General features: G+C 32.6%; 3 protein-coding genes across 4 annotated transcripts; all 3 read left to right on the forward strand.

The window, feature by feature from the left end:
* The first annotated feature begins 3,703 nt into the window (after nucleotides 1-3,703).
* LOC137817044 (uncharacterized) lies at nucleotides 3,704-6,224 on the forward strand. 2 transcript variants are annotated; one of them, XM_068620259.1, is made up of 5 exons: nucleotides 3,704-3,966; nucleotides 4,055-4,210; nucleotides 4,313-4,574; nucleotides 5,248-5,364; nucleotides 5,668-6,224. In XM_068620259.1, exons 1-5 carry the CDS (start codon nucleotides 3,823-3,825, stop codon nucleotides 5,778-5,780), a joined length of 792 nt encoding a protein of 263 aa, XP_068476360.1. In that variant the 5' UTR covers nucleotides 3,704-3,822; the 3' UTR covers nucleotides 5,781-6,224. The 2 variants fall into 2 exon arrangements, with proteins under 2 accessions (XP_068476360.1, XP_068476361.1); XM_068620260.1 differs by having other exon boundaries at nucleotides 4,055-4,207.
* A 3,036-nt stretch (nucleotides 6,225-9,260) lies between these two features.
* On the forward strand, nucleotides 9,261-13,972 carry LOC137817084 (uncharacterized). Its single transcript, XM_068620313.1, has 2 exons — nucleotides 9,261-9,459; nucleotides 11,186-13,972. Exon 2 carries the CDS (start codon nucleotides 12,210-12,212, stop codon nucleotides 13,173-13,175), a length of 966 nt encoding a protein of 321 aa, XP_068476414.1. The 5' UTR covers nucleotides 9,261-9,459; nucleotides 11,186-12,209; the 3' UTR covers nucleotides 13,176-13,972.
* A 4,768-nt stretch (nucleotides 13,973-18,740) lies between these two features.
* Nucleotides 18,741-23,705, forward strand: LOC137817029 (uncharacterized). The gene is made up of 3 exons (XM_068620239.1): nucleotides 18,741-19,415; nucleotides 20,598-23,056; nucleotides 23,188-23,705. Exons 2-3 carry the CDS (start codon nucleotides 20,741-20,743, stop codon nucleotides 23,485-23,487), a joined length of 2,616 nt encoding a protein of 871 aa, XP_068476340.1. The 5' UTR covers nucleotides 18,741-19,415; nucleotides 20,598-20,740; the 3' UTR covers nucleotides 23,488-23,705.

Genomic DNA, 23,705 nt, shown 5'->3' on the forward strand with positions numbered 1-23,705 from the left:
ACCAATTTTCAGCTTCTTTATTATTACTGACAGATAAATATATATATATATATGTATATATGAAAAAATTAGTTTTACATGCATACTGAAGTATATCAGTTGACAATCTTTCAAAAATTGAATGATCTCTTCATAGATCCACATATGGCACTTGAATCTAGAATAAATATAAAATTTTATTAGCACTAATCTATAAGACTGATATAGTACAAAAGAAAAGCATTTTTAACACTGATTTTAAATGGTTAAAAGTAAGATGTTTTTAAACTATAGTATTAGTATGTTTCAATTTTGATTTCTATTAAAAAATTATTTGTTTTTGTTCTTCTAAAATTAAAAATTATTACTTTTAATTTCTAATATTATATGATAATAATTAATTTTCTATGTATTAAATAAAATATTACCATCCCAAATAATGTATATCTATCAATCTTAAAATCAATATTACAGTAAAATAATGATTTGAAATTTTGGAAGAATAAAAGACAAATAAAAAATTTGACAGATATTAAAACTAAACTCATGGATAAAAAATAAATACAATTTTTCACATGAACCGAAATGTTCTAGGAATTAAGTGAATGTTTTTATTAGAGAAATATTACATACTTTTAGTGCAATTAATATATTTTTAATTGTTAGCTAAAAATTATATACAAAATAGCTTAGTAATGTCTAACGATAGTCATGATTCTCTTGTTGGATTTTTTTTTATTATCCTTCTATTATATTTTTAAAATGTACTAATTTTAACTTATTAAAAAAATTTAATATATTTTAAAATATTAAAATTGTACCGGTAGGCACCGGACGAACGTGGCCGACCGACCGAACGCATAATAAATGTGAGGGCATGTGTGACAAAGCTAAGGTGGCTAAGATACACCTCCGAAGAATAAGGAATACGCGTTTAAAGAAGATATGTTCCCCGGGTATTCCGGAGCACGATTGGTAAGACCTATCCATAACCACCCTGAGCCCAAGGGATAGAAAGCCCATTAGGCAATCCTATAAATACGGTGCTCAAGCCAGAGAAAGGTACGTTTTCATTCACCTACTAAACCGCACTTAGAATCTCATACTTACTTGAGCGTCGGAGTGTCTTCGCAGGTACCCTCCCCCGCTCGACCGAAGGAGACACCAAGAAGGAACGACTGAAGAAGAAGAAGATCGACACGTCAGCAGTTATACTACGTCAACCGACCGTGCCTGGGCCCCATCTCTCCACTCAGGTACAAAAATGATTGTATTTTAGAGACTCAATAAAATCACTACTCAAAAACTGAGCTGAAAATCTAAAATTCAAAGTTTAGTTAACCTTTGCTCAAAAGTAAAAGTTATATAAAATTTAATAATTTATTTGAAATGTAAGTAGCTTTTTACAACTACTTTATACAAAAACAAATGTTTGAGTATGAATGATGCATTTTTATAATCGATTGTTTAAATAAAATGCTTTCAAAACATCAAATACATAAACAAATATTATGCATTCATATATCCATATCTTTTTTATATCAAGAATACTTTTGATACTCATCGGTTCTTCTATATTCATAGATGATTATGTTGAAACGATATTAGATAGTTTATCTGAAAAATATAATGATTTTGTCACATGTTCTCATCCATATTAATCTTTACTTTGTTGAAGATATTGAAGCTTGCTTCTCTCTCAAGAGAAACGGTTAGAACTATTGATCACAATCCTATTGAGTCTAATCTTACAACCACTTTTTGACCTTCAAAACTCTTTTATAACAACAAACAAGATGTCTATTGATCTAAAGATTAATAAAAGAACTTCTTGGAACTCCATGAATTCTTGACAAAGTTAGAAAATCTAGTGTCAAATATGTGATAAACCAAGTCATACTCCTATTAGTTAGTTGTTGTCATCCTTATGATACTAAAAATCATACTTTTATTTCTACAAATTCATCTCAAATTTTTATGACTAATACAATTGAATCTATATTTTCTTTTCTTAGGACATCATCCACTGTTCAAGATCTTTTGTGATATCCCGACATAGTGCATGTCATCACATTACTAATGACAAAAATAATTTCTCTTCCAAACATTCATATACTAACACATAAACTGTAAAATCAAGTAATGTACATGTATGAAAATTTCTATTTTGGATCTACTACATTATTTTATCCTTTTATAAAAAATACAATTTTTCGTGTGCCATCTTGCATGTTAGTCAAATTACCAAGAATCTCATTAATAGTGTTTCCAAATTTAGCAATGATAATAATATTTTATCTGAATTTCATTCTAACTCTTGTTATGTTAAAAATCAAACAAATGAAATACTTTTTTAAAAAAATCTTAAAGACAGTCTTTATGTTTTTTCAATTTTTCCTTCACCTTCTATGTATAGTAATAATAACACTACTCTGGATTATTCCTTTCACCTTTAGCATTCTAGGCCACGACATGCCTCAACGGAGACTATTCAAAATTTTGAAACAATGTAACATGTAAAATTACTTTGAACAAGTTAATTTATGCAATCCTCATTCTTCTTTCATGAGCAGAGTCTCTAACTTGACTAATGAAAATCGTGAGAACGAGTTAAACTTATCAATAACTGGAGTAGTAGGTGACCTATTTTAATGTTCATCCTCCATATTAACCCATTTTACACTCTATACTTACCTAACGTGAAGATGATGTCATCTCATATTCTTGTTATGCAAAAACAAATTCAAGCATCTACGTAATAATTCTGAAGAATTAAGATTGTCCATGTCAAAATAGTTTCATCAAAACAAGGTTTTTCTTCTTTTGTTTAACAACATTAGTTTTAAACGCAGGAAAATGTCCCTAATCATTCATTCAAGTCTGGTTTAATTCGGTTCAACATCAATCATTGATTGGGGTTTTGACGTAAGGAGCAGGGAACACCAAATTCAGCAGCTAACTAATAGAAATGACACACACAAATTATTTGAGCTCATTAATGGTGACACGAGTAAGAATAGTAACAGAAGGAACGCACAGTTGTTTAGCTTCCACATTAATTAACACACCAAACTAAGCACCACCACAATCGGTTTTGTAATGAACAATTAAAGCGTAAATAATTGTTAATAATATGGTTTGATGAGAGAGAAGAATGAATAACAGTAAGAATTTAAGTAGTTAATGAAGTCCGGACATTTCTCTTAAATGACGTGAACATCTATCTACACTTGTATGACACCGGTAGGACACGTGAAGTGTTTAATTCAAAAAATATTTATTAGATTTCTAAAAATTCTAGTACGTTCTAACACAATTTTATAAAAAAAAATATATTAATTTTTTTAAAATTCAAATTTTATTGTATAAATTGTTATTATGATTATAAAAATAAAAAACAAATCTTTATGAATCAGTTATGATAAAATCTTTCTCTTCTAAAAAATAATCTGAAATATACTTATATACATAAACTTTTTGTTTTCAATTTATATAATTCATAAATATATATTTTCAATTTATATAATTCATAAATATATATTGTCAATTTATATAATTTATAATTATATATATAAATCTATAATTCGTGTTATTTTACCGTATATGTGTCCGTGTGATAGAGTGTGAGTGTGTGATTCAAAGGTAGTTAGAATGTTTTATACTGAGTCCAACAAATGGCAGTTGAGTTGTAGATATAGGTAAATGACAGTGTATGCTCCAACTACTAAACGCAACAAAACGCACAACCCCAACAGGCACTGGGCCCCACACTTTCTTCTTCTCTTCTTCCTTCATTTAAACCCTTTTCTCTCATTCATCTCCATCTTCATCTTCCAAACCACCATGCCTCTTCCTCTTCCCTCTCTCCCCGACGACGGCAACCACCACGACTTCGTCGCGGAGTTGACTCACCGCATGGCTGCCTTCTTGCTTTCCGACGACCACACTTTCAATTTCTCCCCCATTCACTCTCACCATCTCGATTCGGTACTATTCTATTTAACCACTTTCGTTTCATTAATACTAACAACAACAATAACCGTAATAACAACTTTTTGTTTCTTCTCTGGTCAAGTCACGGGACGCCATAGCAGGGACTGCAGAAGCTTCCTCTCAGGAACCATCACGCGAAGAGCGCTGTTGGAGGAGCAGCTACGACATGTTCGGGAAGCTTCAGAGCTTCAATTCTCACCAATCTCTCGTTCAGGAACAGATTCGAGCCATTGAAGTAGTAAGATCACACTTCCTATCACTAATAGTAAATACTATTTATTTACCTTTGATTAAAACTGTTTGATCGATTAATTAACTTTTTTTTTTTGCGTGTTGACAGCTGTCAGGGGTGAAGCAGGAGCAGGTGGCTGTGTCCGCCAAGCAGAAACCCGCTCCGCGTCGGAAAAACCAAGGGCAGACATACGAGCCCAAAAAGGGAAACGTACGCAGGGCCCGCGCGCCGCGGCCCGGCTCACAACACCCTCTCGGTGCCGGCATGCGGGCCTTGTTTCTTGATGGGCCTGGTTCCAGAGGTGGGACCGGCGTTTTCTTGCCGCGTGGGGGAGCCCCTACCCCTTCCGAACCCACTAATAACAAGCAAGGTGAACGAACTCGCATAATTTTAGTTTATTTTTAAGAATTTGCATTTTTCGCACTATTTTCTTGCTGTTTGTTTGTTTTCTTGATGTTTAAGCTGCTGGTTAGTGAAATTCTGAAATGGAAACAAGCATGCCACTTGCAAGTTGCTTTTTCTTTTTCCTTTTTTCTCTGTTCAAACTAAATAATTGCCTTTAGTTTAATCTTCAACCTCCCACTTTGCTTGTGAACCTTGGCTGATGCTGACCATTATTCTTTTTTATGGTGTTTGAATTTCAATACGAATCTTCTGTGATCATCTATTATCGCATGATGCACCTGTGATTTTTTTTTCCTCTTGTCAAAACCACGAAAATATAATACACCCTTTTCAAATTAAACAAAAACTCCAATTTAATCTCTGTAGTTTTTGACATTAGTGATTTGATGGCACCATGGCTAGGAATGTGAAAAATAGATCAATACACAGAATAACGATGTTTTGTTAAAAGAGATTTATAATTTTCAGAAACTATCTGAGCTTTTACTTTTTTTGTTCTTTACTCAAAAAACAGTTAAGAGAGTTGGTGACCGAATTCAGGGATTCTGATTTCTTCACGTTGAAAACCCGTGATAAAACTTTAATGGGTTGCACGTCGTACATAAAAAAAATGATTTTTATTATGTGCAATGTGTCAGGTAAAGGTTGTTCCACGGTTCTTATACCTGCCAGAGTTGTCCAGGCTTTGCAACTCCACTTCGATCAAATGGCTGCCACGTCTGGGCCCAAACCTGGTGCCTTCCATCCTCTCCACGGTACTCAACATTCAACCACTTTCATTTCATCTACTTTCTCTTCCAACAACGCCAGTAGTTATTGCATTTTTTCATATTTTTATGGAGTGAAATAAATAGTATATAAAATTGTTATCCAGCACGAATTGCTTAATAAATTCTGATTCAAGGGAAGGGATTAAGTAGTACAATTTTGAATTTGGAAGCAAGAGCAGTCTCCAAAAGTCCATGCTCACAACCACCAAGTTGCAATCTGTCCCAGTTATTAACTATGAATATAATACTCATACCATGATGTAGTTATATTTATAATTTTTTTTGCAGATGTTGTAGTGAGTAACAGGGATGGCATGTATTCACTTCAGAACCAGCAGTCACCGAAAGCAGCGGCAAGTATCCAGAATGAAACGATTCTGCCTCAAGAGTGGGCCTATTGAGGAGTACAGAAGCACGTGAATTGCCTACTACTCCTCTTTCTACACGTACATACACAATAATATTGATATAATAATAATAATAATAATAATAATAATAATAGTGTTTCGGTAGTGTTGCTCAAACTAAAAGAAACAAAGATAGGTGTGAAGAAGAAGATGAAGAAGAAGAAGAATAAAGCAGAAAAGAAATTCCCATACGATAGATCGGATAAATATACAGAGGGGAGAATCTTGCAGGCAGCAGCAGAGTACGAGGAATAGGAATGAATATACAGATTTAATAATGTCTTGTTCTGTATTTTGCTTCTCCTGGGTATAACTTTGCATAGTGGTGGTGACAGAATATGAAAAACTATGAATAAAATCTAGCTCAGTCTCTTTGCAAGCTAGATAAGAACAGAGGATGTCTTTTAAAATCCTTTGTAACAATTCACCTTGCTTTTCCATTGTTTGTTTACTCTTTTTTAAGTTCTTCTTATCTCTTCCAATAAACCTGAAATAGAACATTGAATTTATGCAGATATACACAGTTAAATAAAGAATTACGTTTGTTTGCTATTTAAAACTATAAAAAAGTAGATAAATGTGTTTTTAATTTTGTTGATTCTTCAACAAATGTGGTGCCTCATGCTCATAGCCCCAGTCAGCTCCCACTTTCTATGAAAGGAATCAATCTAAGTTTTAGATTCCAGAATATGCAAAACACGTCAATCCAAAACGACAAAACCTTTTTTCACTTTTCTTGTTATTTCTCTCTTTGACTGATCAACTCTGGAAGAGGATAACAACGAAAACGAATATTCATGCATCGTATAATTAAGCTTTCTGCTCATGAATCATTCCTAGTTAAATGGATTAGGTTTAATATTAAAGGATTAGTTAAAATTTTTAACTCTTATAAGATGGAAATTCATACAAAGGTGAATAGATTTTATATCATAAGTTTATAACTCAAGCTTATAAAATTAGTGTTACAGATTTTAATTTTAGAAATAAATATTGTGGTGGGTCTCCTATTTAGCATTGCATAGGCAAATGGGTGTGTGATTCCTTATCCATTCATTCTGTCAAACATCTCCTATGTCTCCATTATATGTAACTTTCACAGGTTATACTCATACAACCTATTTGCAATGTCACTGTATCCCTCTATTTTCAATCAACTGTTTTCATTTATCACATCCAAAAAAAAAAGACAATTTTCTTAAGAAAATCTATGACCCTTTAGACTTTTATTCATATTTAAATAACAATATCGGTGGTATATAAAAAAAAAAGATTTTTTTTTCATCTCTACATGGACATCATATAAAGAACACTTTTCAAACAATAACAAGACCAGGATTCAAAGTAGATAGCTAGTAAACAAAAGTAGATCTTATAGTCTTAAAGTAAAGAGACTTGGTAACAAAGAAATTGAGAAAAATAGTAGTAAGACTAAGACACATTAAATTAAGTGAAAATATAAAAAGAAAAAAAGGTATGAAAGAAGAAGAAGAAGAAGAAAAAGACAATAATGGTAGAGAAAGAAGTGATATCCCATGACCTTAAAGCACCACTATTCATTCTTTTCTTTAATAGATCATTCTTGAGATTAAAAAATATACAAATAATCTCTCAAATACAACACTGAAATCGTGTATCAATTTTGCATTGTTGGGTGAGAGTGAAGCTTCTATCACACTTATTATGTCAACATTCTTCACTTGTTCTCATTTGTTATTTGTAGTATAGTTTCATCACTATAACTTTCTACAAAAATGAGTGAAACAACACCTCCAACAACAAATGTCACTAACCTTCCAAGTCTCTCTCCAATGTAAGTTTTTCACTTCTCTTCAATTTTCTACTATGTGGAATCAATCTTAAGATCTTCATCACTCTATTAATACATATTTAATAGCAATACTCATATTTAATATTTATACATCTATTACAAATATTTATTATGCTTTCTAAATTTTGTGTAGAAACACATATGAATAATCTATTCAAGATATCCTCTATAACATAATTTTAACCTTTACTAAAATCTTCTTTACCAAATAACACTACAACAAAATTATTGAATAAAATTCAATTTTAAAGAAAAAAAATAGTTGTTATTGTTACTAAATTAGATAATATTTTATAGACTAAAAAATATTGGTTTCTAAATTACTTTCTATTATTGATAAATAGTTTCTAAATTGGTATATAATTAGCTACTAAGATTTTTCTACCAAATTTAGAATCTAAATAATTGGTAACTAAAACTTCCGTACCTAATTAGATACCAATTTATAAACTATTTATGAATAATAGAAACTAATTTATAAACCAATATTTTTTTTAGTCTCCAAAATAATATATAATTTAGTAATATAACAATTAATTATTTTTGTCTTTAAAATTATTTTTTATTTAATGATTTTCTTGTAGTATATGTTACTTAATATCATCATTCTTCTCAATTTATTTAATTTTACGTCAAACAAAAATGAAAAAAAAATAGTAAATTATCATCTTTTATTACCAAATTGCACTTAATCATCGTTATCATTTTATTCAAATCAACGAGATATTATCTCTTTCCAATTCCATAAATCATTCTCTTAGAAGCAAAATTTCTAAGGAAATAATTTTTTTATCATAATTGAAAAGAATATTGGAAAAGTATTTTTAGTAAATGGAACATAGTTGAAGCTAAATGAATAAATTGTGGGAAAATTTACCAAGTATTCAACAATTAATTCATAAAATATCTTACACATATTATCTTATCTTAATAATATTGAAAAAAAATACCATGTAATTTTTAACACAATATTATTTTTTATAAAGTAATCATCAAAGTTTAATATTAAGTATAAAAGTCAATCTTATCTCGTAAAATATCCTAATTTTTTTTCTATTGATGTGACAACATCTTCTTCTTAATAAATGATCTGTTAATGGTCATAGTACAATTTACCTAAACTTCTGATTATAAAAAAATGTTTATTTGTATATAAGATGCTTATATTTTGTTATATCAACATTTTCTTTCGACAGCAAAAGTTTAACATGAAAAAAACTGATGGATATCCACTAGGAGAGGATTTTATTAATGAAGGAGGAGGATTTTCACCTACACATTTGAAGTTCTTCCTTCTAGTCTTCTCACAAATTAAAAGAAGTCAAAGAGAAGATCAAGTCTAAAGATAAATAAGTCTACAAACTCTCAAATAATAGGCTTCATATTAAATATCTCTCTTTATAGTTTCTTTTAAATTGTAAATAATATAGAATAATGTTTAGAAAGGTGCTTAGAGGGAAACATGAGACACCTCTTTTGTAAAAGCATCTTTAGGCTTTAGTTTAGCAAATTCTAGAAGCTTGGGGAGTGAGCTTAGTAAGGGGGGTGTGATCTTAGGAGTTTTTTGGGTAGCTTAGGGAATAAGCTATGTAAATGACCAGCCCTTACTCCTATAAAAGGAGGGCTTAGGTCCTTCACAATTCAGATTGGAATTTTATAGTAGAGAGACTATACTCAATTTTGGAGAGAATTTGTGAGTTTTGAGTCTTCCTTTTCTTTGCCTTATCTTGTGAGCTATGGTGAGCTTCAAGTGGTGGCACTCCATCACTTATCTTGGTTCAAGGTTCCAAGTGGCGTGAATGGCTTCTTCCAATTCTCAAAATCTAGCAAGCATCTTATTCTGTAAGTGTTCTTCTTCCCTTTTCTTCAATTTTCCATTCGGTAGTTTTGATTCCTAGAGTTTACTTCTTTTTCTACCGTTTATTTTTGTGTTTCCAGCATTGTGTTCTTAATTTTGTTTTGGTTCCGTAGCTATCATTTAAATTCTGTCCAGTTTTAATTCTTGTTCTTCTTTCTTTTTGTTTTGATTCAATTTGACAATACATGGACTTCAATATGAGTCTTGGTTGGTGCTTAGTTTTGGTGAGTTCTTGAATTTAGAACATTGATCCAATTCTAAAGTAAAGTGCCTTTCAAATCCAGCTCAAGTTGTTCCTAAGAATGTCAAGAATCATGTGTTCTTGTAGTTACATTCACATCATGTGGTATCTAGAGTCTAGGCTTGTTTTTGCTTAATTCTTGAGTTGTATTGCACTTTACTTTCAAGAGCTCTTTAATTCAAGTTGTTTACCATTCTGTTTTAGGCTTTATTTTGAGTTTTCTTGCTGTTTTCTTTTGTTACACCATGTGTTTGTGAAAAGGATTCTAGCACTCATTGTTCATATGAGTGTGGCTGCTCTTTTGGAATGGCATTCTCCTTCCTAGAGCTGACCTTAAGCTTCCTTTCACTTGTGGTTATATCTTGTTATATGTCTTTTAATTTTGTAATCATGTCAAGTTTTGTCTTAGTCATGTTATTCCATAATTGTCATTACTTCTAGTAGTACTTTTATTGCTTTAATTGTTTCTTGCTTTGGTTTACTTTCTGTTTTTTTTTTAGTTTATTGCTTGATCCTTTGTGCATTTTCATTTTTAGATTTGAGTTCATGCTTGTATTTTCATTCTATACAAGTTCCTTTACACAATTTCCATTATGTCTTTGCTAGTTCATCATACTGTTTTCCATTCCTAAATAGGCTCCTCTGTTTTCTTACAAACGTGCTACTGTTTTCAATTTACTGCAATTAATTGGCTCATAGGAAATTTGTGAAAATTTGGATTTACATACTTCAAAGTGTTACAAAAGCATAGAAAAAAGAATCACTCAAAAATTCCAAGTACACAAAAAATGATAAATAAAATACGAAAAGTGTACAATACTGCCGAAAAGAATACGGTAATTGGGCAGCAATTTTGAAAAATATATTTCTCTCAATTGGCTTACTGTTTTTACCTCATTCCAGTGCCATTTTTGAGTTAAGACATTGAAGTTTCTGTGGTTAATTTTTCACTTTCCAGTTCGCTTTCAATCGGTACAGTTAAATCTGTAAACATAGCATAGTTTGTTTTAAAAAAAAAAATTCCAGTAGCTGTTTTCTGTTTTCTTTAATCTACTCTAGCACTTTTCTTTAGGACTCTTTTTGTGTGCCTTCTTTATTCATTGAGTTCCTTATTTTCTTGATTGTCTTTCATTCATATTCTTTCTAGTTTGTCATACTTTACTCTCTGTTTTTTGGTTTAGCTTTTATTGTTTACACCTTTTTCTTGCTTGTCTCTTTGTTCTTCTTAAAAGTTGTGTGGAGACTTGTTCTTAAGTAAGTTGGTTTGCTGTGACATATTTCACTTGAAGCTACTCCATTTCACAAGCAAGGCTTGGTTGAGGACAGAATATTTTCTTGGAGTGGTTTGAGTGCTTTCTTGGGCATTTTCCAGCAACCTATATCTCACTGTTTTTAATTGTTTAACAAGTTTCTTTCACTGTTTTGTTTTCTGTTTTTGTGTATTTTCTGCTCATGGCTCATTTCTCTAGTGGAGAGTCCTCCAAACCGTGCTCACCACAAAAGGCAGCCCTTTATGAAGACTTAAAGAATGCCAAGCAATCCAATGCTCACTATCTTGAGGTGATAAGGAAGATGGAAGCACGACTCCAAAGTTTGGAGTTAAACCGAGAAGAAATGCATCAAAACCGTGAGAGAAGAACTCCTCCTCCTAGTCGGCATTCTTCAAGGCACTCCCATGGTTATTATGAAGATAATCCAAGGCCAAGACATCATCACCATGAAGAGAGGCGCCAACATGTGGCTGGCCCTTGTTCTCCTAATGTAAAACTTCCTAGTTTTAGTGGTGAAAGTGATCCCAATGTATACTTAGGATGGAAGGCTAAGGTGGACCAAATTTTTTATGTAAATGGGGTTAGGGATGAGCATAGGGTTAAGTTAGCTTCTTTAGAATTTTTGGACTATGCCATGCAATGGTGGCATCAATACCTCATGGACATTGACCTACACAAGAGGCCGCCTGTGGTCTCTTGGAACAATTTGAAAGCATGTTTACGCGCTAGATTCGTACCACCACACTTTAGAAAAGACCTTATGTTGAAACTCCAACGGTTTCATCAAGGCGCGCTAAGTGTGGATGATTACTTTAAACAATTAGACACGCTTTTAATTCGAGTTAATATGGATGAGAGTGATGAAGTTAAGATAGCTAGGTTTGTGAGTGGTCTTCGAAGGGACATTCAAGACGTGGTAGAGTTACAAGAATATTCTTCTTTGGAAAATGTGGTGCACCTTGCTAGAAAAATTTAAAATCAACTTGCAAGGAAAAATGCTTTCAAAAATTCTTCTAAGGATAACTACTACCACTCTTCTTGGAAAAATAAAAATAACTCTTTTTCAAATATCCCTTCTAAGGACTCTACTTTCAAACCTAGAGAGTCTAAGCCTTCCACTTCCAATTCTAGGCTTAAATCACCACCTAAATCGTCTAGTAAGAAGTGTTTTAAATGCTTAAGCTATGGACATATTGCTTCTAATTGTCCTTCTAAACGAGCTATGTATATGCATGATGGGGTAGATAGTAGTGAGCATGGGTCTGAATCTTCTAGACATTCCTCACCTTCTAGATCCCCAAGTGAGAGTGAAAGTGAAAGCCCACATGAGGGTGACCTATTAGTAATAAGACGCATGCTTGGACAAGTGTTAAAACCTTTTGATAAAACTCAAAGAGAAAATATTTTTCATTCAAGGTGTCTTATTAGTGATAGAGTATGCTCTTTGATTGTGGATGGGGGGAGTTGTGCGAATGTGGCAAGCACAAGAGTGGTAGACAAACTTGGATTGCCTACCATCTCTCATGCCAAGCCCTACAAGTTACAATGGTTGAGTGAGGTGGGTGAGATAGTAGTGAACAAACAAGTCCTCATTACATTTTCCATTGGCAAATATAAAGATGAGGTCTTGTGTGATGTTGTTCCAATGGAAGCTACTCATATACTTTTAGGTAGGCCATGGCAATTTGATAGAAAAGTTTTTCATGATGGCTTTACCAACAAAATTTCTTTTCACTTCCATGGGCACAAAGTCACTCTTAAGTCTCTCTCTCCAAAGGAAGTACATGAGGACCAAGTTAAAATGAGAGAAAAAAGAGAGAAAGAAAATGATATAAAAAGTTCCAAGAGAAGCCTTCTCATGTCCACACAACAAGTTAAAAGGGTAATAGTTACTCAAAAGCCTATTTTTTTAGCTATTCCTAGGACTATTGACTGTGAGTCGGCTAAGGATAGTCCCACATGTTTGGACAATTTGGTAAAGGACTATGAAGATGTGATTCAAGATCCTCCTAAAGGCTTACCACCTCTAAAAGGGATTGAACACCAAATAGACTTAATGCCCATGGTTTCTTTACCACATCGTCTAGCATATAGGACCAATCCCAAAGAAACTCAAAAAGAAAATGAAAAGGAAATTGAAGTACATGACCGAGTCTTAATACCTTCTCAACTAAATCACTTTTGTTGACTCGTGCTACGCCTACAAGGTCTTCTTCTTCTTTGTCATTTTCATTACCTAAGGTTCCTACTTCCACACCATATTGGATAAAGAATGTTAAGGATGATTTTTTCATATCTCCTATTTTACCAAATAATATCATTCCTAAACAATCTTTTCCAACATGGTCTGTGTATAGACCATCTTTTTTTGAACTCCCACCATTTCAAAGTGATAAGTCATGTTTGCCCATTTCTTCTTGTCTTCTCTTATATAATAGCAAACTGACTTTGTTTTATACAGGAGTACTGAATTCGTGGACGAATTCTCTCCAACTCGGGGAGTATGATGGATATCCACTAGGAGAGGATTTTATTAATGAAGGAGGAGGATTTTCACCTACACATTTGAAGTTCTTCCTTCTAGTCTTCTCACAAATTAAAAGAAGTCAAAGAGAAGATCAAGCCTAAAGATAAAGAAGTCTACAAACTCTCAAATAATAGGCTTCATATTAAATATCTCTCTTTATAGTTTCTTTTAAATTGTAAATAATATAGAATAATGTTTAGAAAGGTGCTTAGAGGGAAACATGAGACACCTCTTTTGTAAAAGCATCTTTAGGCTTTAGTTTAGCAAATTCTAGAAGCTTGGGGAGTGAGCATAGTAAGGGGGGTGTGATCTTAGGAGTTTTTTGGGTAGCTTAGGGAATAAGCTATGTAAATGACCAGCCCTTACTCCTATAAAAGGAGGGCTTAGGTCCTTCACAATTCAGATTGGAATTTTATAGTAGAGAGACTATACTCAATTTTGGAGAGAATTTGTGAGTTTTGAGTCTTCCTTTTCTTTGCCTTATCTTGTGAGCTATGGTGAGCTTCAAGTGGTGGCACTCCATCACTTATCTAGGTTCAAGGTTCCAAGTGGCGTGAATGGCTTCTTCCAATTCTCAAAATCCAGCAAACATCTTATTCTATAAGTGTTCTTCTTCCCTTTTCTTCAATTTTCCATTCGGTAGTTTTGATTCCTAGAGTTTACTTCTTTTTCTACCGTTTATTTTTGTGTTTCCAGCATTGTGTTCTTAATTTTGTTTTGGTTCCGTAGCTATCATTTAAATTCTGTCCAGTTTTAATTCTTGTTCTTCTTTCTTTTTGTTTTGATTCAATTTGACAATACATGGACTTCAATATGAGTCTTGGTTGGTGCTTAGTTTTGGTGAGTTCTTGAATTTAGAACATTGATCCAATTCTAAAGTAAAGTGCCTTTCAAATCCAGCTCAAGTTGTTCCTAAGAATGTCAAGAATCATGTGTTCTTGTAGTTACATTCACATCAAAAACACAAACATTTAATTACACAAGTTCAATTCACTAAACATATTGAAACGAGTGAGAAAAAAAAAACAAAAGAAAAGGTGTTTACATTATCATGCATCTGTGTTGTATATATAATAAATTTATGAATTTTTATATTAAATATTTTAAAAATCATTACACTACCAAATTTATGAATGTACAAGGAACTTTAAAGTTTAGGCAAATTCTCTCTGCTTATCCAACATACATCCAATCTATTATTAAAAATGACAAAAATACTTCTCCAAAAAAATAAAATAAACTTAAATAAAATGAAAATAAACTTAAATAAAAGGATGATGTAAATAAAAATTATTTTCATAACGTTTTATCTGAAAATATTTCAGATTTAGATTCTTGGAACATATTTTTAAATTTTGGAAATTTTTATTTGGAATGTATTTTTAATTTTATATTCTGAATTTTTTTGTCCAAATTTTTTTATTTTTTTATTTTTGAATTATATTTATTATTTCAGATTTTCAAATCCAGAATAAATTTTGAAAATTTTAAAAAAATATAGGGTGCAGGTTAAAATTAAAGAACAAATTGCCTAAAGTTTAATGGGTTTCGTTTAAGGAACAAGCGGCCCAAAATTAAAGAGGCTCACGTATTTTTAGCCCAACTTATTGAAAGACAATTACTTGGCCTAATGATTTCTTGAAGTTTGTTTGCTTTCTTTTTATTAACTTAGGAAATAAATAGTATATGAAAGAGAGATATGCAAATACTCAAAATCTAATGAATTACCTGTATTATTATGATAACAAAATATTAAATAAAACTAATATGAGAAGTTAACAAGTAAGTATAGATTAAAAGAAAGTTAACTGTTACATTTTGAAAAAAAAAAACATAATACCATTTTAATAAACAAGTTATTAAATTAAAAATATATTTAAACATTAAATTAGCTTGACAATATTTTTGTTGGAGCAACATTGTTAATTTTTATGATGTCATACTTAGCAGAAGATGTAAACAAAAAAATCCACTGACAGATACTGCATAATAATTATACACTATATTTTCATAAGAAATTTCACCATTAATCATTTCCACAATATGCTGATAATAATTGTAACCGAGACATTGCAATTGAATTTTGATCGTGTTACTCTCTATGATTATTTTTAATACAATGCATGTGCATTAATGATGCTTCCTTTTGTTTTTTTTTTTAAACTATGTTTAGTGTTTTAAAGAATAATTGGTTCATAATTTTAGTCAAAGTATTAGGAATTCTATAGTGTAAATACAATATCCCATATTATAAATAGGTGTAAACAATCTCGTAAAAATAATCCTTAAGATTATTCAAAATTATTCTGATATCACATGATTTCACATTAAAGGTTTGCATCATATCATGAATCACATTCATATATATATATATATATATATATATATATATATATATATATATATATATAAACATTCTCTTCTATTGTTCTAACATTATAACTTTTCCTGTGCCCTCAGGTACCAACCAAGTATTCTATTTTTTCTTTAGAATTTTGACCAGAATTAGAGAATAAGAATAGGATCACAAAGTTATGATATGATTCCTGATCCAAGAATATTTTTATGATTGTGATGGGGTCATTCATGTGCAATGCAATATTTAAGACTACGTTTTCGTTTTTATTTAAAAAAAAAAAGAGCTTCTTCTGGCCTACTAATCATGATGGTGGTGTTGTTATTTGTTTGAAAAGTGATTAGTTTATTTATGCAAGGGATGCAGGCAGCATCATTAGGGTTTGGGTCTGATTCATTGTGGTGTTTTGATTTAAGGTGCCTAATAATTAACTCTTCATTATCAGGAGCGGAATTGGTCAAATTTTTTTTTAACACAAAATTAAAGGTTTGATTTTAAAGCATGTTTTTAAATTTAATATATTAAGTACTTGGCATAATGAATAATTGCAAATCAAAATACAAGGTAAACTATTAAAATAAAATTTTAATGTAAGAAAAATGTATGTAAAGGAAACATTGTAATAAGCAAACAAGAAACAATACAATTTTATCAAACACCAACATAAAAAAATCATAAAATTTACATATGGATCTATGTATAAAAAATACACTCCACAAGTTGTATAATTAGTGACTCATTGTAAAAGATTCGTATTAAGTATGTCTTATTAAACACTATTATTTGATCAAATTTAAGACATTTGAGTTGTTACGATTTAAAGTATAACAAGTTGCATCATAACTATTAGCTATGACTTTTGGCTTAATAGTAAGCGTTCTCCAAATAATTAATATTAGAACCAAGGTTATAAGTTTAATTCTCGGCGGAGTAATTGTTCAAGTAGAGATTGTTGCAGGGTGCACATTGTCTTGTGGAGTAGTCCAAGTGGGGTGAGTTAGGATATACTTAAGTTGTTTGTTAAACTCTTAAGTATAAAAAATGATGTCATTACTATTAACTATAACTTTTACATTAATGTTAAGTACTTAATGCAATAAATTTTGACTAGGAGCAAATGTTGAATCTTTATTTGCTTGAATAAAAATATAAAAAAATCAATCCATGCTAGAGAACCAATCAACTTTTCAAATGTTTCATTTAAAACCACTTCAACAAATACAACTTTCAAACAATTCAAAAAGATCAATACAATCTATAATTTGTTTAAACAACATCCTTCACTCATTCCAATTCAATCTTGATCATTCAAACTCTCTCTATATATATTCTTAACAAGCATAGTCTAATCACTAAATCAATCTAAAATTCATATTAACCTGCAACTCAGGTACACTCAATTAGGTACACTCAATTTTGAATATTCAGAAGTTTTCAAACAAAACACAATCCCTAAATAAAAATCAAAATCATGTTCATCTATTCTAAGGTTTTATAAAAAAATAATAATTAATTTTTCTTACCTGTAATTACAAATTCCAAAAAATTTTCAAAGAAAGTTCATGTTCAAACATAACTAAATTTAAATATGAACTTAATCAAGTTAAAAAATCAATTTTATTATGTTAACATAACCAAATTGATAGTAAAATCATTAAAAATAAGAAATTAAAATATTTTTAAATCAAATAAAAATTTACTTTATTTAAAAATCTAATTGATTCAAAATAACTCTTAATTTTTCATCTACTTTGCTATATGAAAAAAATACGAAATCTGGAAGAATAAGAGTAGAGATAAGTTAGAAAAAAATTGTGAAAGAAGAAAAAACATGTGAGAGGGAACGGGAGAAACATATGTTTATACTTATGACCAAAATAATTTATTATTTATGGTGTAAATGAAATCCTGACATAAAAATTATAAATTATATAACTGGTTAAAAAAATAATTTTATTATTTGATAAAAATATAAATTAATAACCATAAAAAACCTCTTTACTTAGAAGTATTAGCATAGTGCATTTTCATTCAATATTGTACATTCATTCAATATTGACTATAGTTTTTAGGGTCAATGTTAAAAAAAAAAAAATACAATACATCGTGACATCACATGTAACCTAAGTCTCCTAGGATATAAAGCTGATTCAAGTCTTGGATAAAAATTAGAAAGTGATGCAACACTAATATAATTTTGATAGTTATTTTGTATATACTGAATATATGAATAATAAATTAAATGTTTCTTATTCATAATAATAATTTTGCTTATACCATATACATAAAACTTGTAATCAATATTAAATTATAGAGCATGCAAAGGAAAGTAAATTTTTGTTCATTGACTTTTGAAAATAATGATACACTTACTTATAACAATGCTTGGTTTTGGATACTACATTTATTTGGAGATGAATTCTCTATTATTATTTTTTATTTATCAGCATACTTCAATTATTAAAATATTTTAATAAATATATTTGTAATTAAATTTACATTAGTTATAATAATTTAAATTTTTTATTGAATGCGTAAAGTCACTGTGTCATAATTACTTTCTAGATTAAATACAATATTATATTAAGTATGATTTAAACCAAAAAATTATGTATTGTGTCGTATTAGTCCTAATTAAAAGATTTGTTTAAAATCTTGAACTAGAACACTTATAAATAATTATTCATCTAAAAATAAAAACAGCATGAAAAATAAAACAATTTTGACCTTAGTCTATTTCTTCATATATTTTTACAAATTTGAATGAAAAAAAGAGAGGCTATTTTAAATTATTTAACAAAAAAGGAGGGTGAAAAGAAAAAGTGAATACGGAAAGATTAAAATCCATGAAAAAGGGGTTGAAGTGGCTCAACGCAGAAAGCGAAACCCGCGTTTGGCCATGGAGCTGAAGCGACAAAGAAAAGGATAAAAGCGAACCCAATAACCATTGTTTCGGCTACTCAAACATGATTCATTCATCTCACCAAACACGCCGCAACACGACAATCCCTAATTTCACTTCATTTGCATATTCCACAAAGCCCACTCCGAGCCCAATCCCAAGGTGGGCCCCTCCAAGCCCACCAACTCATACTTCACTCTCCACAACAATCACAAGTGAGACCCGGAATATGCCCTCCATCTATTCTATGCAACCCACCATCACCGTCCGATCACCCACCCCTCTCTCAGCCGTCTGATGAAAAACCACGTGGGCCCCACCCTGCTTCACTATCTACTCACTCACCCCTCTTTGACTATCTATCACTGCGCCACACCGCATTCTCAGAAACATACAAGCAGAAAGTGAGAACCCAACCAAACGCTCCCTCTCTCTCTCTTTCTCGTTTTCTTCTCCGCATTGGAGTTTGCAATTGCGTTTTTCGAGAACGACGTGTTTTTCTCGCGTTTTGGGGTTACTCGCTTGCGTTTTCGCTCCCGCGGCGACGTCGTTTCCACAGCACCGACACTTCCTTGCTTCTTTTCCAAGCTATACCACCCTCCGTTCTCTGCATTTTCCGATTCTTCTTCTCCCCCTTTCTCCGGTATGCTTCCAATTAGAGTTACGCCATTTTTTTATTTTTTGTTTAATTATTAATTGTTGATTCATCTAATCTCTTGAATGCACGTGCGTAACGTGACCGAGGGTTTTGAGTTTCGACGCTTTAGTGTTTTTCAGCAACCGTGCTGTCCCTGGCGATAGTGCTGCGTGGAAAGAAAAGTGAAAGTGTTTTATTCAAATAAAGTTGTTGCCTTCCCCTTTTTGTTTTTTGTTTACTTTTTCGTGGTGGTGACCAATTTACCAAATTCCAAACGAGGCCTTGGTATTTTGAAATTCGAAGGAAAATGCTATTGAATAAGTTTGAGCAATAATTGAATGTTGGACCGTTTCGTTTAATTTGGGTAGAGATTTTGATACCGGTGGTCGTTTGTTGCATGATGCCTTATCTTTTGGATTTCGAAAATTGGTTTGCATGGACCATTTAATCTTGTTTTTTAGTTTCCGCTTTTTTTGATTTCGGTTTTGCCCCTACACTACTCGCTTGTTTGATTTTATATCAGACTTTAAATTTTGCATTAACTAGTTAACCAACGCATTGTTTTGTTTTGTTTAGGTTTCATGTATTATTCAATCTGTTGTACTACTTCCCTGTTTTTTCTATCTGGGGCAGTTGAACTATGTGGACTTTAAGTCATCACATAATCACATTCAGTTATATCGCTATCAAATTGATTAGGAAGAGTTAAAAGCTTGAATGCTCCCTTATTTGCCCGTACTTTCTATCTGAACTGAACAGGGTGGTCTGTAAAAGGAGGGGAGAAATTGTAAGAGACCTTTTTTCCTAGAGGCTAATCATACCTTTTCCAAAGAAAAATTACCATTCTTATCGGTGCTGCTTTACAGTTCTACTGGCTTTTCCATTTGAGTTAACATGATTGAGTTTTCTTTCTTGGTGCTGTGAATCAATTATAACCGTGGCAGGTTTAGTTTTTGGTAGTTTTGTCTTCAATGTAGTTGTTGGATAGTTGGTAACTTGGTACAGTATATGTAATAACTCATGCTATTGTGATTTTTTGCATTTGGTTGTCATGGCTTTTAAAAGGACGAAATGAAAATAATATGGTCGTGAAAGCCACCCTTGGTTATTACATATATTCTCAATATTGATTTTACATTTATCATGAAATTTCTGTTTCTGGAAATTTGATTTGTGATTGTAATTCAGTTGTGTAGCTGTAAAGAAACATTGGTATTTTTCCAACTGCACTCTCTGGACAACAAGTTGGTACATCGTTTTCAAGCTGCAGCCCAGACAGTTTATTCATCTGATGCCAGGTCAGAGTGAAGTTGTGGGAACCATTCATCAGCATGAATAGAAAAGTTGATGACAGGTTGAAACAGGAGAAAACTTTATCATATGCTGATTTTCATCATGAAATTACCAAAAATGAGGAACACGCCCACTCTTTAAAACCATACAGAAATCAGCAAAAGCAATCAGCTTACAAAAGGGCAAGTGAGGAAGATGAGCTGGTTAGGTACATGTCAAATTTACCAGGTTATCTCGAGAAGGGAGAAAAAATTCCTGAAAAAGTTTTGAATGTTGGGGTGCTGGATTGGGCCAGTTTACAACAGTGGCAGTACAGCCATAAACATGTACCCTTGAGTAGTCGGAGCTCAACATCTACAAGTAATACATCATCTTCTGTTTCAACAGAGGGATTATCTGGTAATTCTAGCAAAGGTCTTAGTTCTCCTTCTCATCAAAGAATATCTCGTTCATCACTGCAATCCCACTTCATGACAACTCCAATGAAAGAATACTCTGTATCTGTCAAAACATCTGGAGGAAGTTTTGGAACTTGTCCGAATCTTAAAGGTGACAGCATTAATGTTGACACACACAGTAAGTATGCTCGAGTTGGGGATCATCTTTCCCAGAATCGTGCTGCTGGTATGCTCAGAGGATGTGACCGGAGACAACAAAATCCACTTACTATTAAGGAAAGTGATATCTTTCCAAATGGTGGGATGTGTGAGGCAGCATCACGTACTAAGCTTGAAATGAGCGCTCAAGATGATGGTCCAGAGAAGAAAGTGGAGAATTTCAGACAACCAAATAATGATTCTGGTGAGCAAGCTATGCTTGGGAAAAGCAAATCGATTGTTCTCATTATACCTAGGGACACTCCCCAGAATAATCATCGGAAAGTTCCTGATATTCGAAGCTCCTTGAGTCAAAAGCTAACAAGTCCTACTCAAAAAAGATTTTCAGAAAAACCTAAGGAACTTCCTTGTAGATATCCAAATTCCAATATTTCCTACACCTGTCATCAGCCAGACGAAATTAGTGGAGGCCATTCCCAGCCAAAACGGTCAGTATCCAGTTCTGTGGATCCAGTAAATATTAAAATTCCTGCTCCTACTTTATCAGCACCTGTACCGGTCAGAACAGGAATAAGTCCTTGCAGATCTAGAAAGGTCGAGGAAAAGATACACGAAACTGGTGCATCTTCATCTTCAAATGGGCCAATGAAGGGAATAGATCAGAAAGTAACTACGGAGAAATCAAGAAGTTCTTCACCTTTTCGGCGATTTAGCTTCAGCATTGGCTTTACAGGTAAAGTTTCTGGCTGTAAAGAGGTTGCGCATGTGCCACATCAGGGTTCTGTAGCAGCACTTAAATCTAGTTCAGAAAATGCGAGAGGTTATGCCAGCACAAAATGTTCAGGCAGTGATAAACCTGGTGATGCTTCCAAAAGCAGGTCTAGTAGCCCTCTAAGGCGATTACTGGATCCACTGCTAAAACCGAAGACAGGTCATCGCTCAATGGAGTCGTCTCATAAAGATGTGGTGTTAACAAATAAGAATTGTAGGCCAAGTAATGTGGAAATTTCTATGGAAAAAAAAGAACTGGTCAGGGGCCAGAGGGTTGGGTGTACTACAATTAGTACAGTTGATTTGTCAAAGAACAAGAAGAATGCCCCATCAACGTTTCAAGCACTTCTAAGAATTGCCGTGAAGAATGGTCAGCCCCTTTTCACATTTGCTGTTGACAATAATAGCAACATTCTTGCAGCCACTGTGAAGAACTTGGCTGTCTCAAAGGAAGATGAATGCGACCGTATCTATACCTTTTTTACCTTTAGCGAGGGTAAAAAGAAGAGGGGAAGTTGGATGAATCAAGCAAGCAAAAGTAAAGGTTCTGATTTTATTCACCATGCTGTTGCCCAGATGAAGGTTTCTGGTTCACACCATTATGATTCGCGTAGCCAGAATTGTGTGGACTCCACTGCCAATAAAGAGTTTGTTTTGTTTTCTGTAAAGCTAAAGCAGGGAGATGGTCAGATTACTGACTACGAACCAAGCGACGAGCTTGCTGCTATTGTTGTCAAATCACCCAAGGCTATCGATTTTATCAATTATGCACATCAGACTGGGCGCCAGAACGATGACACTCAAGATCTACATGTAACAGTTGTGCTCCCAACTGGGGTTCATAGTCTTCCAAGTAATGGTGGACCTTCATCACTGATTGAGCGCTGGAGAAAAGGTGGATCATGTGACTGTGGTGGTTGGGATGTGGCTTGTAAACTTAAGATTCTGGCAAATGAAAGTGAAACGTATAGAAAATCAAGAATTTCGAAAGCTTGTTTCCCACATCCCTTTGAGCTTTTCCTCCAGGTATTGTGTTGCTTAATTTTTAAGTTGGTTATTTTTCTAAGGTTTTTGTTTATTAATCTTGTTAATTATGACGGCCTGTGGATAATTCGTCAGAAGTTAATTTTTGTAATAACCATCAATGTTAACTACAGGGGAATGACCAGGACCAAGAAAATCAACCTGCGTTCAGTTTTTCTCCCTTTAAGCCTGGGGTATATTCGGTAGCTTTTGATTCTTCATTCTCACTTTTGCAAGCATTCTCCATCTGCATATCATTAGTGGATGGCTTGATCTCATATGAACTTTCTGGATCAAGAAACTACATGGAAGGAAAAAATCCGAGGGAAACTGTATTGGTGCAAACAGATGAACTAAAGGCTTCTGGCAAATCGGAGGACATTCCTGCAACTTACGTAGCTTATCCTCCCCACTCTCCAGTTGGTAGAGTCTAAAATTAAATTAACACGAAGTCGTGTCTGATGTCTTTATGAACAATGTGGGTAACCAGCCAAGATATTAGTGTGTTACTCATATCTACTACATATTGGTAGAAGTTAAGTTCATGACAAGATTATTAATCTTCCTTCTGAAACATGAATCAATTGAAATGTGAATAGGAGAGTAAATTGTATTTTAGCTTCTGGTTATTTATGCATATTCATTGTCTCTA

This window comes from Phaseolus vulgaris, unplaced genomic scaffold (assembly GCF_000499845.2).
Source record: "Phaseolus vulgaris cultivar G19833 unplaced genomic scaffold, P. vulgaris v2.0 scaffold_15, whole genome shotgun sequence".
Classification (NCBI taxonomy): Eukaryota; Viridiplantae; Streptophyta; class Magnoliopsida; order Fabales; family Fabaceae; genus Phaseolus; species Phaseolus vulgaris.